Here is a 16,872-nt window from a genome sequence, read left to right on the forward strand (position 1 = left end):
GTAGAATATTGTGACACAAAAAAGTAGTTCCTATTACAGATTGTGGAATATTTTGATTAAAACCAAAGTAGAGTTACGTTTTGTCTAAGCAATTGTGTTCTTTGAAAGTCGGAATGTCCCTCTGATGCCATGCTTTCTTCCTCGGGTAGCATGTTTTGGTTTAGACAGTGTTTTTCCAGACACTGTTCGTTCTTCGAAGATGATAATGTCTTGTGTTCTGTGTTGAACAGATGTGTCTTCTTCTGTAATCAACTGTTTGGCGTTTCTTCTTATTGATACAAAAAGCAGTTACAAAGTGTGGAATATTTTGACTTAAGCTAAAGTACAGTTACATTTCATCTAATAATTTTGTCCTTTAAAAGTTAGAATGTCCCACTGATGGCATGTTTGCTTTCTCTGACAGCATTTTTTCTTTTAGACACTGTTTTTCCAGACATTATTCATTCTTTGAATATGATAATGCCTTGTGTGAAGTATGATCTGTGCTGAACAGATGTCTGTTCTTCTGGAATCACCTCTGTTTGGAGTTTCTTTCTATTGATACAAGAAGGAGTTACTATTACAAACTGTGGAATATTTTAATTTAAGCTAAAGTAGAGTTAAATTTCACCTAAGTAATTGTGTTCTTTGAAAGTCAGGCAGAATGTCTCTCTGACAGCATGTTTTCAGTGTTTTTCCAGACACTGTTCACTCTTTGGAGATGATAAGGTCTTGTGTGAAGTATGATCTGTGCTGAACAGATGTCTCTTCTTCTCTAATCACCTCTGTCTGGAATGTCTTTCTATCTCAAAGGTAAGCTCAGGCTAACAGCTGGAGCTGGCTCCAAATTAGCAAGAGTTTTGACTGTTGTGAAGTTCTATGATAACACTCAAACGAGACCTTGGAAGTAATAGAATCTGCGTAAGATTTCAGGGAAAACTTATACATGTGCATGTAAGTGTAAAATATGTTCTGTATCTGGCTCTTGTCTCCCTGCACGTGATTGGTGGAGATCACTCCCTCGTGTTGCCCAGGACTGAAAAAGGATGCCTGCTTTCTAAAACTCCCTAAATGAGTCTTACAGAGTTTATTTGCAGGCATTTTCAGTATCACAAGGAGCTCCCACAGTGACAGCATGCTGCACAGTAACAGGGTTCCCAGCTCCAGCCCAAGCTGAGCTGGAGCCACAAAAGGGAGAAGGCAGTGGGGAGGGAGGGAGCTGGGGATGTTTATCCTGAAGAAGAGGAGGCTGTGATACAAAATTGTTCTCTACACCTACCTGAAAGGAGGTTGTAGCGAGGTGAGTGCCGGTCTCTTCTCTCAAGTAACAAGTGATAAGACAAAAGGAAATGGCCCCAAATTGTGCCAGGTGAGGTTGAGACTCAATACTGGAAAGATTTATTTACTGAAAGTGCAGTGAAGCACTGGCATAGGCTGCCCAGGAGAGTGGTGGAGCTCCCATCTCTGGAAGTGTTCAAAAAATGTGTAGATGTGGCACTTTGGGACATGGATTAGTAAGCACAGTGGTGTTGGGCTGACAGTTTGACTGGGTGATCTTAGAAGTCTTTTCCAACCTTAATGATTCTGTGATTCTCTGGGCACCAAGTGTGGCTCCAGGTTGTGAGGGAGCCTGTAGACCTAGAGAGACCTGGGGAGAACACAGTAAAGCTGGTTGGAGGGTGAGGACTGAGCCCTTGACCCACTTGTCTGTGAGCAGGCTGCCCATATCCTGACAATTTCATGCCCTGAGAGGTTTTCCTTCCCTGGTCTGTGGGTGCTGTGCAGGTCAGACTTAAGGGCAGGTGATCTGTAAGATCTCCTCCAAACCAAGTGTTACCTGTGGTAACAGCTCACTTGCAATTTAAAGAGAAAAAAATCCAATGTCTCTGAAGCTTGTTCATTGCAGTTGCCTGTATCAGCTCTGATGACACCAAGCTGTGTGGTGTGGTTGACACACTGGAGGGAAGGAATGCCATCCAGAGGGTCCTGGGCAGGCTTGAGAGGTGGGTCCATGTGAACCTCATGAAGTACAACAGGACCAAGTGCAAGGTCTTGCACCGGGGTGGGAGAAATCCCAAGCAAAAATACAGGCTAGGTGGAGAAAGGAGTGAGTGTAGCCCTGAAAAGAAGGACGTGGGGGTACTGGTGGATTAGAAGCTCAATGTGAGCCGGCAATGTCTGTTTGCAGCCCAAAGAGCCAACCCTATCTTGGACTGCACCAAAAGAAGCATGACCAGCAGGTTGAGGGAGGTGATTCTGCCCATCTACTCTGCCCTTGTGAGACCTCAGCTGAATTACTGTGTTCAGTTCTGGAGTCCTCAGCCCAGGAAGGGTACATATCTGTTGGAGCCAATCCACAGGAGGGCCGTGAAGAAGAACAGAAGGTTGGAGCACCTCCCCTGTAAGAACAGGCTGAGAGAGTTGGGGTTGTTCAGACTAGCGAAGAGAAGGCTCTGGGCAGACCTTCTAGCAGCCTTAAGTACATAAAGAAGGTCTGCAGGAAAGCTGGGGAGGAGCTCTTTATCAGGGAGTGTAGGGATAGGACGAGGGGTAATTTTTAAGCTGAAAGAGGGGAGGTTTAGAGTCAACTTTAGGAAGAAATTTTTTTCCTGTGAGGGTGGTGAGGCACTGGAACAGGTTGCCCAAAGAAGTTGTGGAAGCCCAGTCCTTGGAGGTGTTCAAGGCCAGGTTGCCGGAGGCTTTAAGCAACCTGATCCAGTGGAATACATACCTCCCTATGGCAGGTAGGTTTCAACTGGATGATCTTTAGGGTCCCTTCTGACCCAGACCATTCTGTGATTCTGTGTACAGACAGAGATTGCTGTACATTTTAAAAAAAACACCCCTAATATGAAATTCCTCCTCGCTGTTCCTAGGACTTCTCACAGTGTTTAAAGGGCAGGATGGAGCAGGAACTCTATTGGGGTGTTCTGCTACCTTGTTCCCCACCACTGGGCTCACCCTTCCAGCTGCAAATGAGGCTGAGCTCAGGTCTCTCAGCCCAGTGCCCCATCCCTGCATGGCCTGACCACACACCCATGGGGCACACTTGGGGCCTGTGGGTGAGGTTCTTTAGGTGGCCCACATCCATGCAGTAACCTATAGTGGTGGGGAGAGAGGGATCAGGGCATTATACTCCTGAAAATGTGACAACAAAGTAGTCTCATGGATTTGAAATGATGGAATGGAAGTAAGCAGGGAAAACTTCCAAGGGGTTGTATCATTTTTGTCAGAAGCGTTTGCTGCTACTAGGAAATATTTCAGGATATGGGTAGATGAGAGGGCTTACAAAGCTGTAGGAGGACTAGATCAAGCTTCCATGCAACCCTGGAATTTCACATGCAAAACAATGAGAGCACGAGTGAACGCTGCGTGTTTTTGAATAACATGAACTTCAAGTCTCTGCCTACAGACCATGAAAAACAGGTTCCTTGAAAGTGGAATTACCAACCCTGGTTTCCTCTTTGCTTTTGTCTTTAGTCACCTAAACTGCCTCACCTCAGATAACTACAGATCTCCGCTGATGTACCATGTGTGATACTCCCAACAGGCAAGAGAAAACATGTATAGTCTTAATCTGGAATTATGTGTGTGTTTCTTGGCCAGGTAGTGCATCCCTGGCTCCTGTTCTCAGTGCAGGGATCAGTGAAGGCAGCTTACTCGCCCTCTGCACCAGCTGGGAGCACATTTGGAGAAGAAGGTGGCTGGGAGCAGCCAGAGTGGGCTGACCAAGGGCCAACCATGCCCGGATAAACTGGCTCTGCGGATGAGAGAAGAGCAGGGCACGTCATTTACCTTGAATTTAGCAAAGATATCACTGAATCCTTCAGCATTATTGTATCCAATTTAGGATCATATTGTCTTGATGGGTGGGCAACCAAACGAGTAAAAACCACCAGGATGTTTGTTTTGGCTTAGAGAGGGCTGGTTAATGGTTTGTCTCTACCTGGCAGCTGGTAAAAGGGAGCACTACACGGACCTGGCCTGGGATGACATGATGGAGGGCCCCATCACTGATTTTTCAGATGATGCCAAACAGAGGCATGAGTTTGTACACAAATCTGCCATCCTGAGGAACCTGGACAGGCTGCAGGAAAAGGCCATGAAATTCAACACAAAGTCGTGGAATCATAGAACCATAGAATACCAGGTTGGAAGGGATCTCAAGGATCATCTGGTCCAACCTTTCTTGGCAAAAGCACAATCTAGACAAGATGGCCCAGCACCCTGTCCTGCACTTGACTGCCAGGGAGCACGGAGGGCAAGCTGCTCCATGGGGAACACCTGTGTGGAGCCCACCCCACACATGGCAAACAGCATCTGGGGCAGCCGAGAGGCCACATCACCCACCTGGCTTGTGGGGATGGGGCAGGGCTGAGGTCTGGCAGGGATGCCAACCTACAGATCAGGATCAGGCCCAGTGACAGATCCGGCTGTCAGATCAGGCTGCCCAAGGCCTCATCCAACCTGGCCTTGAACACCTCCAAGGATAGGGCAGCCACAACTTCCCTGGGCAACCTGTGCCAGTGCCTCACCACTCTCATGGTGAAAAAATTCCTCTTTGTGTCTAGCCTAAACCTGCCCCTCTCCCTTTTTTTACCCATTCACCCTCGTCCTATCACTGCAAGCCTTTGTGAACAGTCCCTCCCTGGCCTTCTTGTAGCCCCCTTCAGGTACTGGAAGGTCACTATAAGATCTCCTCTGAGCCTTCTCTTCTCCAGGCTGAACAAACCCAACTCTTTAAGCCTGTCCTCATATGGGAGGTGCTTCAGCCATCTGATCATCTTTGTCGCTCTCCTCTGGACCCATTCCAACAGCTCCATATCCTTCTCATGTTGAGGATTCCAGAACTGGAGACAATACTCCAGATGAGGTCTCATGGAGACCAACATCCTACAGCATCACTGGGGTGGGGAGTGATGGGTCCAGGATGGGCTGAAATGGGGTCCTGGGCCACGGGCAGGGTGGGGTTACGCTGGAGAGCTGAGTGTCAGGGCTGTTGGTGCCCTCAGGGTGTTGTCCCTAAGAAGGAGTCACCTGTAGGCTGGGACAGGCTGCCAGGAGCTGCTCTGAGGGAAAAACCCTGGGTGTCCTGGTGGACAGTGGATACAGGTCATCAGTGAGTACTGGCAGAAATGACAGCCAGTGGCAGCCTGGGTTGTATGAACAGCGGCAGAGTTAGAGGCAGAGGGGAGTCATACCTCTCCACTCAGTACTTGTTAGACCACATTGAGACACTGCGTCCAGCTTTGGGCTCCCCAGTACAAGACATCAATAAACTGGGTCACATTCAGGAGGCCACTGAGATGTTAAGCTAGAGCACTAACACTGTGAGGAGAGATGGAGGAGCTGTGATTGTTCAGCCTGGAGCAGAGATGGCTTCAGGGAGCAGATGGGCCTTATAGAGCCTCCAGTGCCCCTCGGAAGATGGTTCAGGAGATGGTGCAAGGTGGGAGGATGAAAGACAACAGTCATAAGATGATGGAAGACGCCCAGCCTGCATATGTTTCCCTGTGGGGACAGGCAGGCAGAGGCACAGGTTGCCCAGAGAGGCTGTCCTGTCTTTTCAAGAGCCAGATGCCTGAGATTTTCAAGCCCTGACTGGATGAAGCCCTAAGCAGCCTTATCTAATGTCAGAGCTGACCTGCTGTGAGCAGGTCAGTTCAGAGGCCTTCTATGGTTCTAAGGTTCCTTCATCCTGAGCTATCCTGTGATGAAACCATGAGACTTCTTCTTTCAAATGTCATTGGGTTTTATTAGAAACGTCAAAGGTCATCTAGGGACACAAGGGACCTAATGGGTGGACAGAGATCTAGACACCACCATCGCCTTAGCTCATAAACCCTGTTTCCTTCTGAAACTAGGCTGAGGGACTGCGTCACTGAACTCAGGTACCGCGCACACTGGCTGTAGTAATTAAGGTTGAAAGACAGTGGCAAGTCTTATGCACCATCCCACTGCACGTGGCAGCCAGGCTCCGCTCACGCCTAATTCCATCTGAAATGATTTTTCACGTGGAGCGCATCATCTTGTAAAACTACTTATCAAATACTACCCTTGACCCCTACACAGAGTATCGGTTCCTCAAGGCAAGTTGTAGGCATCCGGCTCGCTAAGAGATTAACACCTCTGCTGTAAAGCTACTACCGAAAACTATTTGTGTGCTAGAGACTCATCAGCTGGCAGGAGAGAAAACAGCAGTACGTGCACCGCTGAGGCAACAGGTCCTTCCTCTGCCTGAGAGCCAGCATGACCACTGCCTACAGCTGCATGCTGGACCAAGGCTGAGTGCCCCATTCTAAATCTAGGGCATTATTTGCCCCCAGCACCCCAGCAACAATACTAAGACGCTGGATTTTATTATTATTTTTAAATAAACACCCTACCAACACATTTTTTCAGTTAAAAGCAGAATTTATTCTGAACAAATACTTTTAAATATGAAAATCCTATACATTACGAACAGTTACAGAATATAGTTTTGCAAGAAAAAGCCTGGAAGACCAAAGGTATCAAAATCTGGCTCTGCTTAACTGAACAGAGCCGATCGCTATTCAAAGGGTATCTCTCCCTATATTTTCATGCAGTTGACCTTCTTAAAGAATTCCATTATTCAGCGGAAATATTAGTTTACAGATCCTCAACAGGCTGCTGTCTTCCACAACTTTATGTCTTCCACTTTTTGATTTATGACCGAAAGCAGTTTTCACCTGCTTACATGAAATCAAGTCAGTCGCTTTCCTGTACATACACAGCATAGCAAATGAAAAAACAAATTATGCCGCCAAGGTGAGAACTTTATCCAACTTCTGTTAACAGGTAGAAAATATTTGCAGATACAAATGTTCTAAACTATCCACTTCTAGTCAATAAAAACTGGAAGACCACCTGCTTCCCTTGTAAACATTTATTTGATTATTCTTTACCTTATGTAGGCTGGTATTCCCAATTTTTGGTTTAAAACATTTTGCAGAAATGTACAGCAGCAGCAATTCCTCGTTGACCCTCAGCTGATATTATTGTCATACTCTACAGAATCCTGTACACGTAGAATAAAGCGTTTTCAGAAAATCACTACTTCTCCTTTGAATATCTCATATTACATAGTTACAATGATACAGCAGGCATTTCCTTACATCATTCTATATGTCAGCACATATATCCTTATCCTTATATCCTTCCAAACCAGTCATGGCATAGAGATCAATTCTGACTATAAATACATAGTTTATATTAGTCTTTCCACGTACAACAAAAGACAAATCCCCCCTGTACAAAGTAACAACACTTACATATCGGTACAGATTTGAACTATAGACCCACTTCTTTAACGAAGTTTACAGTATAAAAAAAATAAGGATACCAGTTACCTACTATAATATTTCCATCTTTTAGTTTCTTGTGGAGTAGTCAGTGTCACAAGCAGTGCTCGTTTCATGTAAAATATATTATTTCAAAATACCAGTATACTGTCCTTCCAGTTACAAAAATATAATACTGCCCTACAGAAATTTTATTGAATTAAGAAGTGTATAAAAAATATGGATCATCATTATTTACCACATTTGAAATTAGAAATAAAGTAGAAGTAAATGTATAATTATTTAAAAATACTATCTTCTGGCTCAGTGAGCCACTTCTGATTTTGAATAAAAAGAGATCAAAGCTTAGTTAGAAATTGAATAGCCAGGGATAAGTTTTGGCTACTGAGCAATAATACTACATTACTAGTGTGGCTGAAGAAACGCCACCGGAAAACAGAATCATAGAATCATCAAATAGTTTGGGCTGGAAGGGACCTTAAAGATCATCTAGTTCCAAAACCCCTGTCAAGGGCAGAGACATCCCACTAGAAAATGTTTACAGTCATTCAGTTTGAAGGATAAAAATAACATCAGTGACAGCAGGAATGGTTGAAAAATACCCAAATGGGGCAGTAATTTAGCAAAAGGCAAAGAGCATTTCTTACTGGTTTTATTTACTTTGTACGTAAAAAACCTGCCAGCTGGAATGGCGCCGCTGCAACCTGGCCAAGTGTCCTCTCGGGCTGCTTCATGTGGTGCTGTCTTGAAGGAGCTCAGCAGCTGCAGGTGCCTCAGCCCAGGACCAGCCCAGTGCGGAGGCAGCCAGAGAAATCAGGGATGTAACAAACTGCATTGGTTATGTTGGTCTTCCCATTGTTAGGACAACTTAGATTTCAACCTATAAGGTTTATATAGAAAAAATATAGGGTAAAACTTTTTACATTTTGCATCGTTTAAAGTCTTGGTTATTAATCCAAATTAACCTGTTCCTAAATCAAAGGCAGAAATATGGCTGTTCCATCTCAACTGTAACCAAAGCTGTGTTGGTTGTGAACCTCCAATGTCTGAAAAGCAGATTTCCACGATCAGCTGTTTCTTAACATCCTCAGCAATTCTCTTGAGTTTCCCACTGCAGTGCCCGTTGCTGAGTTGTTTTCCATGCACTTACGTAACTCACACTGCTTGCTGCTTTTGCACCGCTGAGGAGAAAAATCTCAATGTGGAATCCACATGGCAGAACAAACCCCTCTGCTGCGCTTCCCAGGAATGTCGAAAAACAACATTCACACAGAATACACTGTAAAATTTGAACAGGTTTTGTTTTGTAGGAGCGTTTGTTGGGTGGCATGGACTGGCATTATTGTGCTTGATCTGGTAAATGAGGGAAATTGGAGGAACATCAATTTATCGGCAAAGTTGCCTCTTGGTTTCCTGTTAAGCCTCATAAGAAAAAGTAGTTCAAGTGAGAATTTATCCATTCCAGCACTGTGTAGCTGCCAGGAGCATAAGCCACTGCTTGCTGACTCAGAAGAAAGCCATCTCTGGATTTACACCATCCAAAGCCCCACAGTCGTTTATCTTCTATTATTTTGGGAGGGGATTTTTTTAACATTCTTTTTCCCTGCTAGGAGTAACAGCTATGGTGAAGCCACATACTTAACAAAGGTCAAGTGCTCAGCTAACAAACATACTAGCTTTAAAACTAATGAAGTTGTAACAATTTATAGCAGCACAAGAACTGGCTCGAAGTATTTTACATGTTTTTGCCTGCACAGAACCAACTGAGCTGTCATGCCATCTTAGTACCATGAGCCTTTCAAAGCTCTGATTCTTTATCTATCTCATCTAGGTAGTATTCATCATCAGTGGTGGTATCACTGTCTGAGTCTGAATAAGCTGCTGGGTCTTCCTGATAGATATCAGTTGGCTCTCGGGGGGATGAAGCAGTTGATGACATTTTGCTCCCAGCAGAACTTGAGCTCAAAAGCTCAGCCCTGTTTATAGGATTCTCCTCATCTCTGAAAGCACCAGGGTTATTAAGAAGACAAGGTCTCCATAATCGCCCTTCTGTGAGTGACCTCTTGATATTTTGCAGGAAAGCCAACTGTTGTTCTTTGCCAAATATACCAAATTCAACAGATGGATACATGAGATTTCTAGTGCTGTGACATTTTTCATTGTCCGATGCCCAGTTTTCATTTTCATCACAAGACAACAGCTCCGAGTAAGATTTAAATCTCTTCCCACGTATACCATCTTTTGCTAGAATATTGCTTCCCAAGGCAAAAGTCTCATGGGAATCTCGAGCACAAATACTCTCAGAAAGGTGACGCTCACGCTGACTTTTGGCATGACTCTTGTGCAACTGATAGCTATGCAAGTTAGCATTTTTTAAGCTAGCAGATTGAGGCATATTTTGCCACTGGCCGAGCGCTGCCTGGGAAGTGAAGTTTTGCTCTGGACATATGTCTTCCTGCAAGCAGCTATTTATGTATGTGTTTGAGTTTTTGTCAGTTAGAAGTGGTAAGGGAGGACTGCAGGCACGACTGCTTGCTCTTCTTTTCTCATCATCCAGTGGTTCTAATGTAGTAGCACTTGGAGAGACGGGCTGGCTTTTGCTTTCTACCTTGAGTTCAAAAGTTTGGGAATTCTTATTTCTTGTGGTTACTGCTTTATCTGGAAATAGGGTTGTAAGACTTGGCCTATTTTCCACTTTCATGGTAGTTTTTTTAGGACTGATAGCTTCCTTCTGGGTGTATGAGCTTGTAAAAGACCTCCAATTGGTGTTATTAACAAGCAAAGAAGGATCATTCTGATTTTCATTCTTCTTATTCTCAGTTGTTCTTGGTCTTAATGTGTTCTTGTTAGGATCTAAACTGTGATTCTGATTTTCATTGTCCAATTGTAGGAATGGCTGATGGGAATCCATTGAAATCAATGAGTCAAGGGGCAGGTCTGCTTCTAAAGAAGTGGCACTTCCATCGTTCTGTGAAAAAATGTTACTGATGTGCGGTTTGGGGGGTAAATTTTTACTTGAAAATTTTCGACTTGTTTTGTAAACAGCTGCCAGCTTATTTTTAATTGAAGACCTGTTTTTTCTTTTTTCTATATCTTTGACTTTGTCTCTTGTGCAGTCAGAGAGAAACTTGTTCTCATCTCCTGCACTCTCTGTTAACTTCTGATCTTGTGTAACCCTGAGGACTTTATCTTTACAGTTAACATTGAGGCTGCCTTCACTGTGCCTCTCTGATTCCTGCAAACCACTACAATCCGTACCCATCTGAGTAATCACTGGGATTTGCTCTTTTTTAATTCTTGAATTCTTTAACTTATCTGTATCTGTGCTAAACACTTCATCTAGCTGTTGTAATGGATCAGTGTTGGAAGCTGTGTTTACCACAGCTGCTTTGTTCTGAGACTCTGAAAGCACTTTGCTACAAGAGTTTAAATTATTTGCATTTTTTCTTGAACTGTCAGCCCTTAATTGCAGCCCACTAAATTTATTATTATACAGACGGGTGTTTTGGTGTAGGAGATTTACTCTCTGTTTGACTTCGGTACCATCCCTGTGCCTGTCTTCTGCAGGAGAAAGCAGCACATCAGCACACTCTGTGTTACTGTTCCTCCCAAGGGAACTCTTTTTGCCTGGGTGGAGGAGTAAACTGTTCAGATTTTTAGTGGTGTTCAGTTTAGGGGGCTGACACCCTTTTTCAGAGTTTCCCTTCTGCATACTACTTTTATTTGTTGAAGTAGAACATAAAGGATTGACTAAACGTCTGCCTGGCTTGGGAGGGGTTGATAAAGTGGACACTAGTGGTGTGGCTGTTTGTACAATTTCCTTCTTTTCTTTTAGATATACTTCTGTACTTTGGCTGCTTGAAGCAGCAGAAATAGCCTTACCTGACTTAGTCGCTATTGCAGTGGCTTGTGGACCACCAAATGAAATTTCTTTTGTCACCATGTCAGATAGCACATTTTCTGCTAATGGAAGACCTGCTGAACTGTCTTTCCTATTATGTACCATACTCACTGACTTTGAAGGACATATCTTCTCAGAGCCAGGAGGTAAGTGGGAATTCTCTTCTTCACTATCAGCAGCAGTTCCTAAGTTCTGAGATGTAACCAGAGCTGAAGTAGAATATGAAGGCACCTCTTTTTCCAAATTACTGGGGAAAAAAACATTTGCTAAACTCACATGACCTTCATTTTTCTTGTTTCGTATTCTTGGTGACTGAGCATTTTCTTTGGGGCAAGGTAAATCTGCATCCTCTTGCTTATCTCTAAAGAGGTTACAGAATGTCCTTGAGTGCCTCCGTGGTAAGGTGTAATAAATTGAAACTAGTTCATGGTACTTTATATGATCTTCATCAACACAAACTGTAAACGTGCTTGTAGTTTTAAATTTCTGCAAAAAATTTCCCGTCTCCTTACAATCTGAAAACTCACAGGATTCTCTTCTGCTTAGATGTTTACATCTGTCTGTCAGTTCAGCTGATGTGCTACGACATACTGAATCGCTAGGGCTTTTGGTTAAAGGACTGGGGTAGACTTTGTTACTTGTAGCAGCATTTAGTGATGCTGCTGTTAAAAACGAATGGTTTGATTCTAAACAAGACACATCTCTTTGATTAGAACAAAAGGCATTGTTCCTACATGCAGTTTCAGACCCTAAACAATCGCACCTTGTTCTGCTTTCTCTAGGTAAAGAGATGGGTGTACCTGATGTAATGCTACCAGCAATGCTAGCTGATTTTCTAGGCAAAGTGTAATAAATAACAAGTGGGTCAGGAGATTTGAGGCTGTTTCTTCTAGGGGAGCCAGTAATGCTGCAGCTACTGCTATGTTTCAGCAAGCTATCTTGCTTGTGAAGCCTTTCGACACAGGGTGAATTACCCCTTATTTTTCCGCTTCCTTTTTCAAAGCAAAAATAACGTAAACTATGTTCAGAGGCCTTGGGATCTCCATCAAAGCTGTGTGTATAAATATTTCCAGAACTTACAATTTGTGGAGAACTAGTAGTGAATTGTCCATTATAGTCCTTAGTAATTAAAGTGCTTGTATTTTGCAGTGTTCTCTGTGAAATCTTTTTGGTAACACCTATTCTGCTCACTTCAGCTGATTTTCCAGCTTTTGCTTGAGATTCAGTAACTGTGCAATTTACTGAAGAGCGTGTTCCTAAACATTTAGAATTGTCTTTATGAGAAAGTGCTTCTGGAGAGCTTTGTGAGGAGCAAGGTGAACGTTCAGGAGGACAGGACAATATGTCTTGAGAGCTTGCTAAATTTTCAGTAGATGGAGCAGAAGCAACATTCAGCAGGGAGGACTGTCTCTTTGGAGTAGCTTGATTAATGGCTTCTGTGCTCCGATTATCCTGTTTGATGCTCTCTCTTTTTGCTCCATAATGGAGATTATGTTCCCATTCTTTCCGGCTTGGAAGAAAAGGTTCCTTCCTGCTCTTGTCAGCTGGCAAAATACAGGGAGGCTGACTGAAAACACTGCTGTTGGGTGGGCAATCATTTTCCTTCATTTGTATATTTCTTTTATCACCATTTGATGTATACATTTTTGCAATATCTCCTCTGGCAGCGGCTTGGGTTTGTCTCTTTGATCTCACTGTGTTAGAGAGAGATGCACCGCTTTGCCACATGGCAGAAGCAGGGCTGTTAGAGGGAAATCTCTGGGTATCAATGTAGTTTGTATCTGCTTGCTGAGGAAGTGATTGTAACAGCATGTCTTCATCTGACAGTTTCATCCCTTCAGCATCTTCTAGTTGTGCAAAGTCTGCTTTAGTGTTTCGTCGGGTAACGACGACTGAATTCCTGTTCAGTCCTATAGGTTTTGTTTGGTCCTTCAAATTAGGAAAGACTGACTCATCACTTCTGATACCAGAAACTGCTGAGCTACAACTTAGCCAAGGCTGACAGCCCTCACTGAATTCTGAAGAAGTTCTACTTGCACTTCTTGTTATCCTTTTCATATGTGCATTTTCTGGAGAATATACATGAAGATCGTTACGCAGGCACTGTGAACCAAATTTTGAATTCTTTGCATGTGACCACTGCTGGTCATTTAAATTAGCCATAATCACGTCAAAGCTGGCTTCAGGGGAAATAAATACTTCATCACTGTAGTACTGAGGAATGTCAGCCCAGGAACAATAGCTGTCTTTTTTTCCATAAGAATTTTTTTGGTTTGCATACAATTTGCCAAGAGAAGCATCTCTACAGTAGGATCTAGAGAGATTACTTTCCGATTTGTATAATGGATAATTCTCCCAGTTATCAAAGGGCAACGGAGAAGTAGCTTTGTCAGGGCTACTGACTCTACTAAAGCAATTACTGCTTGAAATAGATCTTTTGTAGTGGTGTTTTGAGTGGTAACATGCATATTTCTTGGTTTCTTGCAAAGAGCTAGAATTCCTACAATGGTCTGTAGCATGAAACTCCATCAGTGATTGGGTTTTAAACATTTTTTCTTGAGTTTGTCCAGGAGAGTCTGCTGTGTTGTTCCATACAATAGAAGACAGAGGAATTCTCTTTGGGTTCTGTCTACCAAACCTTGGTACAAAACCATTGTTGCTCTCCCTTGCTAATGGCTGTTGTAAACCAGATGCTGATAGCTGGTCAGAAGATACTGATGAAGGACATCTCCGAAGGGAACATACTGAGTAACTTCTGCCAGCTGTATCCCTGTTCATACAAGTCCTGTGCCTAAATCCGCTGTTCTGTGTTACAGAAGGAGGATATAAGCTACCTTCTGAAGATCGCCCAAAAGAAACAGAAGACAGCCTTTTGCTTAGCAGATGAGGATTTCCATCAACAGTATCACCATATTTGCTATCTTCTTGAAAGGCCGTCTGGTGCCAGTTTATATATGCACTGTGTAGTTTCCTTGGTCTCATGAAAAGCTTGTGTTCATCTTTGGCTCTTATTGTTCTCAGTCCATCCGGGAAAAACATGCTAGGTATGTCACTCCAGTCATTTCTGTGTTGCTCCCTATTAGCAGTCTGCCTCTTTGAAGTAGGGAATACACTACTGTATTGGATATTTGATGCGCTGCCAGTAGAAACTGTCCTGTCCAATGGGTCTTTGGCTTGTTCCTGGGCCAGCTGGTCATCTAGATCATTTAGAACTGTACAGGAAAAAAAAAAAGATACTTGGTTTTGTTTTTGTTAATAATATACTATTTATGATAAAAGGTTTTACATATTACATTAACAATCAGAACTGGTTTTGAAAGGAGTCAGCTTCTCTGCATTCAAACCCCTCCCCAAACCACCCATTCTTCCCCTACAGGAGCTTTCAGCAGTCACTCATTATGATTAGAAGGAAAAAAATGCGCTGGTCTATGACTGATCTTAAAACAGCTCTTTATGTAAATGTTAGCCTTTATTCTATTTAAAAGAAAAACAAAACAATTTGAAGCCTAAATTCTTACTCACATGCTACATATGTGTATGTGTGTAAACTTTTCAAACCCAGTTTGTAAGCAACAAATCCTTGACAAAAATTCACTAGCAAACATGGACCTTTCATGATCTAACAGTGAGAAAACACAAACCTGCAAACCATCAAACAAGCATTAAGAAGTCTGGCACATCCACCATTTGTTTCTTTCAGAAAAGAAGTACTCCACTAAATTATACCTTATTACTCCTAAATGAGCACCCTGAAAATGGCATTTTCTCCATAAAAAGGATAATGAAATGGGAACCTGCGATTTATTCTAGCAACAAAGTTGTATTTATATATGGACAGTCTCCTGAACTGGAATTAAACATTACACAGCTCAGTTAACCGAGATACTCAGTTGTAAGATTAAGTGACAGCAATGTATTTAAACTATTTTTATTGGCAAAAAGAATTAGGCCCTCGCTAATTGCATACCTTTTGTATTTTGAAAACAGCATGCGTAAGATATAAACATAAATGGATATGGCTGTTACAGCATTTCCTAATCCATTTAAATAAACTAAATGATCAGTCATTATAAATCTATGCTAATAAGAACCATTAAGAAAGCATTGCTACCTATGTACAGTTGGAACAAAAGGCGATACAAAAGTACTACAGTTTTCCATTTTCCTATGTTTCTCTTCAGCACAGAAGAGAAAAGACTCCTGAGAGAGTCAGTTTAGAACAAGAAAAAAGACAACTTGTCTCTGAGTCTTCCATTTGGATGACACCAGCCATGCAATATACATTTTTTTGCTACCAGTGGGCAAACATGCACAGTTACGACTGACACCCAAAAGCGGTGATAGGCACATGAGTTTCAGAAGAACCACTGTCTATCATGCAGTGCTCTCTTCTTCTAGCACTGCCAATCCATCCACTTTCGATCCGTGATTTCTCATAATTTTGGGTAGTAGAAAGTGATATTCATGGACTGTTTTTTTTTCATAGATTTGAGAAAGTTTATGGAAGAACACCTCTGTACACCCATACGCTGGGTCTGAGCTTGTCTTGCTTCCCAGCAGTGAGAAATAAACCCAACCCAACAACTGTTGACTGGTGCTGTGAGGGCTCCCTGGAAGCTAACCGAATGCCATAACACCTCTTGCTTCTGTGGTTTGAGGCTTTACAATCTGTAAAATCAGGCCCAGACACTCACCATAATCGGAACTATGCACGCAGGAAACTGGGATGAAATTGTTCTCACACAACTATATGTCTGCATCTAAAGGATGCAATATGGGCTCCTATCAGAATCAGCAGAGAGAAATGCACTCTTTTCAAGTGTGATTCTTCTGGACTGGATCAGTATGAGAAGAAATGCGCTCTTAAGAGTGACCAGAGACACATGTTGAAGTCTATGTCAGAGTACACATTCTGCTGTAAGATAGCCAGCAAAAGTAGCCCCTATGCTAGAAAGTAACGAGCCATATCTTTACAGTCTATGCTTTTGCAGAAAATTCTCTGAAACTAGTCACCACAGTCACTTCTGGTAACAATAATATCAGAACAAAGTAAGGGGACACACTTACTGCTGAAAAATTCCTCCTCTAGCTGTTCATTCCATTCCTGTGTACTTTTCTCCATCACTTCATTTTGGTTTGCATCAAAAGAAGGACCACTTGTTTCAGCTGACATTGGGGAATTACACATTTCAGCCTGTTAAAAAATTGTAAGGCAACATGATTTTAGCTCTACATTTGGGTTCAAATCACATTTCATGCGTTACATCACACATCATGTCACATGTCACATGTCACAGAGGTCAGTGGGCCCACTAAATACTGTATTATTATTTAGTAGTGGACAGGTACGGTTGAGCTTGATGATCTCACAGGTCTTTTCCAACCTAGTGATTTTATGGTCTGTGAGAATATACAACTGAGTATCATAAAGCCGCATGCATTTTATAGACTTACATATATAACAATTTGCTCATTTTGTGCTCATACTGTAGCATGTTTCGCATACATGAGTTAAAATGACCTTATAATAAGGGTCATAGTTTATTTATTTTCTGCATTTGCATCCTTATTGCATTCTATCTCTTAATTCAGTTTTTCTTAACCACTTCTTTCTTGACCAGTACATTTTAAAACTCACACACTCACCTGCCAACAAAGATTTACTAATTT

General features: G+C 42.6%; 1 protein-coding gene across 5 annotated transcripts in view; it reads right to left on the reverse strand.

The window, feature by feature from the left end:
- Positions 1-6,398: 6,398 nt before the first annotated feature.
- Positions 6,399-16,872, reverse strand: part of EXPH5 (exophilin 5) — a 38,878-nt gene continuing 28,404 nt past the window's right edge. For 3 of the 5 annotated variants that reach the window (XM_054051374.1, XM_054051384.1, XM_054051392.1), the window contains exons 5-6: positions 16,270-16,396; positions 6,399-14,414 (exon numbers count right to left, since the gene is read on the reverse strand). In XM_054051374.1, coding sequence (XP_053907349.1) covers positions 9,100-14,414; positions 16,270-16,396 — 5,442 coding nt within the window. In that variant the 3' untranslated portion in view covers positions 6,399-9,099. The remainder of the gene's footprint in view (positions 14,415-16,269; positions 16,397-16,872) is intronic. The other 2 variants (XM_054051400.1, XM_054051408.1) reach the window with 1 other exon arrangement.

The sequence above is a fragment of the Cuculus canorus genome, chromosome 1 (assembly GCF_017976375.1).
Source record: "Cuculus canorus isolate bCucCan1 chromosome 1, bCucCan1.pri, whole genome shotgun sequence".
Lineage (NCBI taxonomy): Eukaryota > Metazoa > Chordata > Aves > Cuculiformes > Cuculidae > Cuculus > Cuculus canorus.